Source organism: Lytechinus pictus, chromosome 16 (genome assembly GCF_037042905.1).
Source record: "Lytechinus pictus isolate F3 Inbred chromosome 16, Lp3.0, whole genome shotgun sequence".
Classification (NCBI taxonomy): domain Eukaryota; kingdom Metazoa; phylum Echinodermata; class Echinoidea; order Temnopleuroida; family Toxopneustidae; genus Lytechinus; species Lytechinus pictus.
The window spans coordinates 18,536,174-18,545,839 of NC_087260.1; the positions used below are offsets into that span (position 1 = coordinate 18,536,174).

Consider the following 9,666-nt stretch of genomic DNA (forward strand, 5'->3'; position numbering starts at 1 on the left):
CTCTCAAAATTGACTTGTTTCTTTTGTCATTATCTCGGTGCTCACCATGACCAATATCATGTAAATAGGCCACTTGGCTTGCATACCTCTCGTCTAATTTATCTTTTGTCTCATCTCACATGGTCTAATTGCCATTTAGCTCATTAATTTGTCCAATGTCCACTTGGTCTATCACCACCTAGTCTATATGCTTAGATGAACCCGTTTATAATGGACCTAAGTTTCAATCGTCAAATTAAAAAATAAATAAGAAGTTATTGGAATAAGAGTAACTGGGCATATGACGAAATAGCAGACATGCCAACCGTTCCCTTTTTTAGAGTAGTTATTCCTCTTTTTTGCTATGAATACACCAATACGTTTTTTGTATGATTTGTTACTTTTTTTTTAATTTCTGATCATGGAGTATGTATTATACACAGTGCGTGACACTAGCGCCGGTCCGACAGTCCTAGCCAGACCAGTAAAAATCACTGTCGGGCCAGTAACTTGTTGCATGAAAAGAACAAGTAAATTCTCGCCTACGAGCATATGTTTAAAAGGGTGAATTATCAAGTTTTCAAGTAGAGCCATTTCACATGTTTTTTTCACCAATCTCACTACAACAGGCTGGCGATTGTTATGTTGAGCCAAATTTTTAAAAATACTCCCTTTTTTGTCCAAAAATATTTTTTTTTCCTTCTAAGAATATTTTTTTTGGTTGTAGAAGGTTGGCAGGTCTGAAATAGGTATTTGATCAAGTGTAGTTCAGACCAAATGGTTTTATGCTACAGTCGCACTGGCGAAATTGACTATAGGGTCCAGTAACACAAAGGTTAGCGATTAATCGTACGCTTAATTTTTAAAATTGATCGTACATTATAGTCAATGCAATCAATCACAGAAAATATGTTCTAGGATGATTGCTAAGCTTTGTGTTACGGGCCTCAGACCGTTGATATGACTGTAGCATTTAAAAGATGGAGGAATTTGCTATTATAGTAATACATGTAATTATTTGATTGGCCTTGAGGGGAACATCAAATATTGCCCGCAACAGAATCATATTAGCCTGAGTCTGTAGACGAAGGCAATATGGTTCTTTTAAAGGGATACTCCGGGCTGCAAATAGTTATTCACAGAACAAATTGCTGGAAATTTCATCAAAATTGGTTAACAAAGTTATTGAATTTTAAAGTTTAGCAATATTTTGTGAAATTATAGTTCTATATGCATGTCATAGGTGGGTTGATGATGTCACATCCCCACTTTCCTTTTCCTCATGTTATTACATGAAATCATAATTGTTTCATTTTTTTCACACATGTGTGAATAATCTGTCTCCTTTATAATGAAATAAGTTGCAGCTATGAATATCTTATACACTAAATCAGTTGTCAATCCAATTTTTTCAGTTCTTGGTAGAAAATTTTCAAATAAACCTAATTTCATATAATAAAATACAAAAGAACAAGTGGGGATATGACAGCATCAATTTGCTCATTAAATATTCATAAAGACATGCCTAGAACTGTTCCACCAGAATAATGCAAATCTTTAAAATGCCATAACTTTGTTATTCCTTGTCCGATTTTGATCAAATTTTCTGTGTTATGTTTGTCTGATTTTTCCTTTATCTGTTTAAAACATATTATTTTCAGCCCGGAGCATCCCTTTAAGAGCATAGTGTATATTTGATGGTCTCCGAAATAGGAGGCAGCCCATATTAAAGAGAGAAAATATGGTATGATGATATTGACCGCTGCAAAAGCAGAGAACGCAAAATATGGCAAATGATAGGCACACAAAAACGCAATGATAACAGGGTTCTTGTATAGGGCATGTCACATTTTGAAATAACATCCCTATACGCTTCCAAAGGACTTCAATATCAGCCCTGGACCATTCACGTTAAATTATGGTTATTTTAATCCTTAGAAATTACTTCTGTTTGGCTGACAACCCTTATCAAAAAGCATCGTCCAAGAAAACTGTCTCATAACTGGCTCAGAGAACAATCTGGATTTGGGTAATGTTTTAATGGTAATTTCGGACCGGGGACTTTAAGTATGCCTCACAGAATGCGCTCTGTGCACTGACAGAGCAGCAACTCACATGTGCCATTACATAACCCATAGATGGTGTCTTTGTTCATCTTTGGAAGCCGACCCCCCCCCCCCCCCTTGCCCGCAAGTTATGGCCGCCATTAGTTACAATGCTCTGAAGTGTGATTCATCTGAGAAATGCTGATTACAATAGGTTTGTTTACTGACTGATTGACAATTATGCATATTTCTTCCCCATGAACATAATAGTAGCAAGGTATACCTTTCACCTGTTAGTAATAAATGAACTACCATACTTGGAATACAGTTTACACATACCAGTTGTTGCTATGTAAGGCAATTTCCAAGGATTCAAGTTTAAAATCAGGGCTTATACGTTTGCAAATACGGTGACAATGACCAGGGGGTCCGTTGCGGAAAGAGTTGCGTTTAAACGCAAGTCAAAAAATCAATCGCAAGTCCCAAATGCGTGTTGTTGATTGGTAGAAAATCAAGTTACACATGATTTTTAGAGTTGCGATTGATTGCAACTCTTTCTGCAACGGGCCCATTAGATTTTCGGGAAAATGAAGTCACATACGGCAAATTGCCTTGTTGCAACCTTCGAATGAAGTGGATTTCATGAACATGAGTAGCCTACCTGGGTTTTCCAGCTCAGGGCAAATTCTCTTCCCTCAAAGTATTTTACTTTACAAGAACAGTATTCTACTGAGACAAATACTGAGGAAAATGCAATAGCCAACATCTCAGCCCATCAACTTTGCATCCTTAATTTCTTCATTGCAACCAGGACATGTCTAACTTGGTACACTTTTATATTTGGACCTTTGATCATATCATGTATTCTTTGGAAGTGAACGACAATGCTGACTTTTTCCTTCTATCGACTTGTGATCCGTTTTACATGCCCGAGGTCGCCGTTGGAACAGTTCGATTCTGGAGGAGCTATTCCAAACGAGATTAGATACTAGATCGCAATCTCGATTATTTGGTATGTTGTGCATCACTTCAAAGATTGAAATTCACATTATTTGTCATCTGAGTCGTTAAGGCCATGAACACGGTGAGTACGAAGGATTTTCCATTTTTCTCGAAATTTGATTAGATTTATTTATTTAATATCATACCATTTTTTATGAAATGTCTGTAATTATACATTCAGGTTTATTGCATGATTCAGTTTGTGATATCTTGTTAGCATACAACAGGCTTTACAACGCCATTTGTTTAAACAAATATAATGAAATACCAAGAATCTTGTATATGGCTACATGAATTTCATGTATTCTGGAGTAGACTGTAAATGATCTTTTGCAACTTTTGATTAATAGCTTCTTTTTTTACGAGTTGGCTTGACAACGTTCCACGTGCCTGGACTTTGCCGTACATGTGCAAGTTGAATTCCAAGCACGTACGCGCGCATGCACTGTAGTCGAAAACAGTGAAGATATAGTTAAAAACTCGCTGACGCCAAAGCATAAAAAGGGCCTTTCTACGAAATTCTGGTTCATTTTTATTTTAAGACACAAGAAAAAAGAGTTCATGACTCTGCTTTCAATTCTGTATTGTTTTAAGAATATTTGCATTCAGCATGGTTCTAAAGAACATGAATTGAATTTTCAAGTAATATGCTTGTTTTCTCTGATTTGCGCACATTCTTCAAAAGTTATATTTTTTTTAAAGTAGGATTTCCTGCCCAGGTCCTCCAAGAGAGGCAAAATATGCAGAAAGCACAAATCAAAACAAGTAACGATACATTTTATTGGACTCATTCTGTTTATTGTTAATTAATTTTCATATTTCAATTAAGCTTTTTAAAACACATTTTCGGCCAACAATCAGAAATATAGAGTTTTTAATAATGCACATGTACGTTCGGTTGGGCCTGTTGAGAATTAACAGGGAGGAGTTATGAATGATTATAATTTGAACAATAATGATAATAATATTAACGGCATATTTACCCAGGGTAGCCACTTCAGTTCCGAAAACTTATTACCCGGCTAAGCTAGGCTACCGATTCAGGTGCCAAAGCTTTTTGAGGAATTATTTCCTGCCGGTACCCATTTACCTCACCTGGGTTGAGTGCAGCACATTGTGGATGAATTTCTTGCTGAAGGAAAACACGCCACGGCTAGGATTCGAACCCACGACCCTCTGTTTGAAAGGCACTTTCATGTAGAATGTATTCTACCAACCATCATTCGTCCAATCATAGAACTAAAATTTGCCAACTTAGTGTATATTAACTTACACTGGCATAGGATAAATGATCATACCACATATTCGAAGAGTGTGAAAATATCAAGAGAGTGTCCCATTGGCCCTTTGGAGGTTTGAATGATGTTATGACGTCCTGGATGTTACTTCAAATTCTAACCCTCTTATTATCACTGTCCTCATTTTCGTTCAGCATCGGAACATTTCAATCATAGCTACTAGGAAATTGGTATAGTACCATACATATACAGGGTACGACTCTTTCCCCTTTGAGGCCATGGTTGATGCCGTAAGGACAAAATTTGTTGAGCATATGCTTCATTTCATTTCCCTTGCTGATTGGATACCAAAACAAAATCTTCCCTATATGTCGGACATTATTTTGTTGAAATTGTTAAAGATGCTAATTTAGATACTGTCAAATTCTGATTTTTTTTTCTTCACATTTTGAATTTTTCATACAATATTTCGCCAGGAGAGAATGAGGCGTTTGTATTTATTTTGTCAATAATAATATTTACGTTTTGTGATAAAGTTTTAAAAACTGAAATATTTCCAATTATCTATTTTCTACGAAAATCACTTTTCTATTTCCAAATGAAACTGTCGGCATCTCACGTCGCCATCAAAGTTCACAGACACCATGGTCATCTGTATATTATTTCGTACGTCTTATAAATGGGGATCTGCGTTACTTAATTTGCCGTTCATTGTAACCCCATTCTTGAAAACTTCTTGGTTGTCGTTGACGGTGATGGACGTATTCATTCTGCCAGATAAATCTATGTTTTACAGAATTGACAGGTAGGCCAGCGTGACTTTGCCCTATATAGTCCAGTGATGATTTCGAGTTTGTTGTTGGCGGGTTTACTAAGATAATATTAATCAAAATGGATAACTTAACCTAACCGGTGACACGACATTTGCACTGGCCGTAAATTCGCAGAGGGCATATGGTTAGAGTTAGGATTGTAACAGAGTTTTAAGTTCAGAACAATGTAAATAATAAGGATTAGGGTTTACTTAGTTCTGTTTGGTTAGATTTCATGTTTGGCTTAACGTGCAGATTCTCCATCGGAACAATTGTCGCCGGAGCAAATGTCATGGAACCAGTTACATCATACATATCATTATTCCCAACAGCACTCGCAGAATGTCAGTGCGTCTTGTGTGGTATAAATCGATCTACCACCAATACCAATGAGTTTTCATCACCGAATTTGAAATAAACCCAGAATGGCCGCCAGCAAACTCCGTTTAGGATATGGCCATCGGGCCAGCGCAAATAAACCACACCAAAATATTGAGAAAATATTGATATTTCACATTACAGAACATCCTACATTGGCGACATTCATGTTACCAGAGAACGTGAGGAATTTGTTGTTTCTCGAGTGAGTTGTTAAGATGTTAAAGGTTGCATTCCTTGAAGTCTTTCAAGCAGAACTCGGGCGGTTGGTCTCTTATTTGGCTCCAACATCAAAACTGATTGCACGAAATTTCGACTGCATTGCTTGACTAATTTAAGGGGGCGTGGCCAGCGAAGGGTTCTGTCCATGGCTTCCCGGATGTTCTTGTTTCCATAGCACCCGAATGGTAGGTAGGTGGTGAAGATTAAGAATGTGATGACCCCGGCGGACCACACGTCAGCTGCGCGTAGGTCTGTCACTCGGGTGTCCAAGACCTCTGGGGCCGCATAGGCGGGAGATCCGCCTAACGACGCGATTCCTTGAGGCGTACATGATAAGCAGTTCGTACTGCTCGAAGATGAGTCTGAAACTATATTGTGGTTATTGCAATAGTGAGTTGAACATGGTGTTCTGCCAGGTTTCGATGCGCCATCAGGACCAATCTCTACAGCAAGTCCAAAATCGGCGATCTTCACATCTTCCCGCGCATCGACGAGCACATTCTCGCATTTCAAATCACAGTGCGCGACAGAAGCAGTGTTGTGCAGGTAGGCCACGCCTTCGAAAATCTGCTGGCACATCTTTTGCGCCAAATCCCCACCGAGGCGTCCCCGGTGTCTGACGAATGTCCGAAGGTCCCCGTTTTCAGCTAGGGCAAGCACGATGTAGGAATGGTCCTGGAACACGAAGTAGTCCAAGATCTCCACGACATTCTCGTGGTTTAATAGGAATAGGATCTCGGCCTCTCGAGCTGATGAAGGCGACGGCGAGTTGATTTTGATGGCGACTTTTCGCGGGGTTTGGTAACGCGTTGATGATGCGAGTTTGACGACGCAGTGCCGACCCTTCCCCAATATGACGGCAGGTTCAGAGAGCACATAACCAAATCGCCCTTGCATTTTATCAGAACCTTGTTCTTTCCTTTTCGTTCCGCGTCTTATGTTGATCCATAGGAAGGTGAAATCTAAACAAGAATAAAAGTATAAATATATCAAGAATAAAAAGATATTGAAATTGATATTCCACCAATATTGAAAAGTTTAATATTATGACAATAGAGTGATCAGTGCACTCATTTGAAGTTTTCTGAAGTGTTTAAATGCTCGCTGAAGACGCAAAGCTATTGCTCGAGCCAGGACATTACTATAGTGGCGACACCAAGATTTTTAAAGTACGTCGCTAATGGAGTGCGAAGATTCTAACATAGGTATTTGCCCCCATCACCCCCCCCCCCTCTCTCATGGTTAAACTTTTGCAGACATTTTAGCTGGGACAGACGTGAAACATTTTTTCCAACGTAAACAGTATAGGTGACAAAATCTTCCAGATACAGTATACAACTAAACCTCGACAAAACGACCTCTTGCCTTCTTAATGCGTCTGGGTATAGCGCCTAAAAGAGTATCTGGATTTTCAACATCGATATGGGGAATCCCGGTGGGGTTACTTACCGAATACGACGAAACAGGATCCACATAAGAATACAAGCTCACTTGGTTTTTAAGCATTTTTAACTGATACAAATTGAAGTGACATATTCAACAATGCAAATAATCCACGAGCTCTCGATGTCGATGTGTAATAGCATGTTTTATCTAAAGTACGAAGTCGATCGAGATAGCGATATGGAATTGATATGTAATATCACTCGAGCACTTCTCCGATGTACATAATATTCTGTTTTGTCTTAACATGGGTGATATCTACTGCTCATGGTTATTACAATTATCTGTGTGAATGATACCGTGTCACTCAAGCATAACATGCGTTTAATTGAATGAAACACTTAATGAGACATAGGGATTTCTCCTGACCAATAATCGATATCCGCAGTCAAGATCAAAATCGATACCGGGTCTCAATGCGACATGCATTGACAAACCGCACCGCTTTTGACAAAGAAATAAAAATCAATATACCGTGGTGATTGAAGGTTTTAGACGTTGCTGCGAGGACTGAAGCAAGTTAAGGTCATGTTTGTTGATTAGCTAAGTTTGTATTGCGCCATACCTTTGCTCTAACTATCATAAACCTTCATTTCGATTATAACTTCTTTTGAAATCAATTTTGACAGTAGGATTCCCTTTTAATGACGAAATCAGCTTTTCGTCCGAGATCATGTCGTTTTCTCAGTCTTCTTTACACAAGACAGTGCACACCTAGTTACCAAGAATGCTCTTAGTATTAATTTATTTGAATGTAGAATAAAAGAGCACTGTCGATTAAATGCACTGCTCACGGGCCGTGGCCGTGGATCGAACTCCAGACTTCCAATTGTCAGCCAGGCGCCTGAGACCACTCGGCCACAGCGCCCTCCAATATTATGCCTCTGGAGAAAGATAATAATCACAACAAATCCTGCTTTCGGATGTAGATGTAGCCCACGTATCAAAACGGTAGGCCAGCAAAAGCTTTATTCATGTACAGGAGTTTTAGAGAATAGAATTAAAGTATAAAGCAATATACAGTAGGCTTACTAAAATGAAATCATCAAGATTTGAATAAAATACACGAAATTATTATGGAGCTGATGATGAAACGTCCCCGCTTTCCTTTCCCTTTTGTATTTTTGCATAAAATCTTATTTCATTATTCTTTTTTTGTGTGTTAATGTGTAACAGAATATTAGCCGTTGTGTCAATCTACATTGTAAGGTACATCAATAAAATCCCGTTCTTATATTCTCAGAGTAGAAAATCATGATGATTAAACTTTCAAATAATAGAATACAAAATAAACATATAATGTGAGATAATATCATCAGGGGCCCGTTGCAGAAAGAGTTGCAATCAATCGCAACTCTAAAAATCATGCGCAACTTGATTTTCAACCAATCAACAGCGCGCATTTGGGACTTGCGACTGATTTTTTGACTTGCGTTTAAACGCAACTCTTTCTGCAACGGGCCCCAGTTCTTGACCAACGTATATTCATGTACTCACCGTTTTACCAAGGTAATGCATTTTGTATTTCAAACGCGACTTATTTTCATCCATATTCGCAACTGTTGGCAGTTATTGCTATTATAAAGGCGTGAGTAAATCGAGATCATTGTCTCAACCACATTTTATCTTAAAAGGAAAAAAAAACGAACCTGAAACCAATCCAAATTGTATTTTCAAATTTGCAGTCTCCCAGAATTGTTTGTATCCGGGCCCAGGATTGACGAAAGGGAAATTAAGAAAAATATATATGATGAACATCATTAAAAACATACCATAAGTTGGAAACTGTCATTTTCGCTCATCTCTCAAAATAATTTCTAATGAAGAAGTTGACGATCCGAGTCGGCTGCTCCTGCAAAGTCGACTGACCTATATCTTCCTCTGTGCATCGTCTGTTCAATAACCATAACTGTAATGAACCTCTGGCCTAAATCTGATGAAAGGACACATATAGGCCTATTAAATAGACACTGATGGATGATAAGGGATAATTGGGGAAAAATGATTTTAAAGTCAATCAGAATTGACCCTAATCCGGGCTCATCGACCTATCGAATCCAGCTATGTCACACCAGCGAATTTGACTCCACACCGATAACAACTGTTACGTTATTTTCAATGACAAACCATCGGTCAGGTTAAGGTTTGGTATCGTTAGTGCAGATAATTGGTTAGTGAGACTGAAGCAATAACAAAAAAACGCACTTTGGTATATTAACGGTCATTGTTTGAACGTCAAATGGTGCTAACGACCAATTATATTCTTCTCTTGGAGGCTGCACTGTTTGCCCTTCGGATCTTTTTCGTAGGGTGGAGTATTCATCCGCTACCTGCATAACAATTGTTCGTTAGAGTGCAGTTCTTTCGGTGGTGTGTTTAAGGTCAACAGAAAAAACAGCAGTATAGTCTGGACCTAGAAGAAGTAGAAAGTAGTTATTGTTCCATTAGTTTCTTACTGAGATTGATACCATTTTCAGATCAAATGCACCCTATAGCTATCGATGGTGAATTGTCAGTTGGTTTTGATAAAAATTGAAAACAGATTAT

The 9,666-nt window shown here is 38.3% G+C and overlaps 1 protein-coding gene across 2 annotated transcripts; it reads right to left on the reverse strand.

Moving 5' to 3' along the window:
* Nucleotides 1-3,802: 3,802 nt before the first annotated feature.
* Nucleotides 3,803-9,353, reverse strand: LOC129278598 (testis-specific serine/threonine-protein kinase 2-like). Of its 2 annotated transcripts, none has more exons than XM_064111414.1 (2): nucleotides 8,892-9,353; nucleotides 3,803-6,638 (listed from the first exon to the last, which is right to left on the reverse strand). In XM_064111414.1, exon 2 carries the CDS (start codon nucleotides 6,571-6,573, stop codon nucleotides 5,668-5,670), a length of 906 nt encoding a protein of 301 aa, XP_063967484.1. In that variant the 5' UTR covers nucleotides 6,574-6,638; nucleotides 8,892-9,353; the 3' UTR covers nucleotides 3,803-5,667. The 2 variants fall into 2 exon arrangements, with proteins under 2 accessions (XP_063967484.1, XP_063967483.1); XM_064111413.1 differs by lacking the exon at nucleotides 8,892-9,353 and adding an exon at nucleotides 7,126-7,619.
* Between the last annotated feature and the right edge of the window lie 313 nt (nucleotides 9,354-9,666).

Excerpts from the sequence above, each read along its gene's own strand:
- LOC129278598 (XM_064111414.1), bottom strand. The coding sequence starts at position 6,573 with ATGCAAGGGCGATTTGGTTATGTGCTCTCTGAACCTGCCGTCATATTG.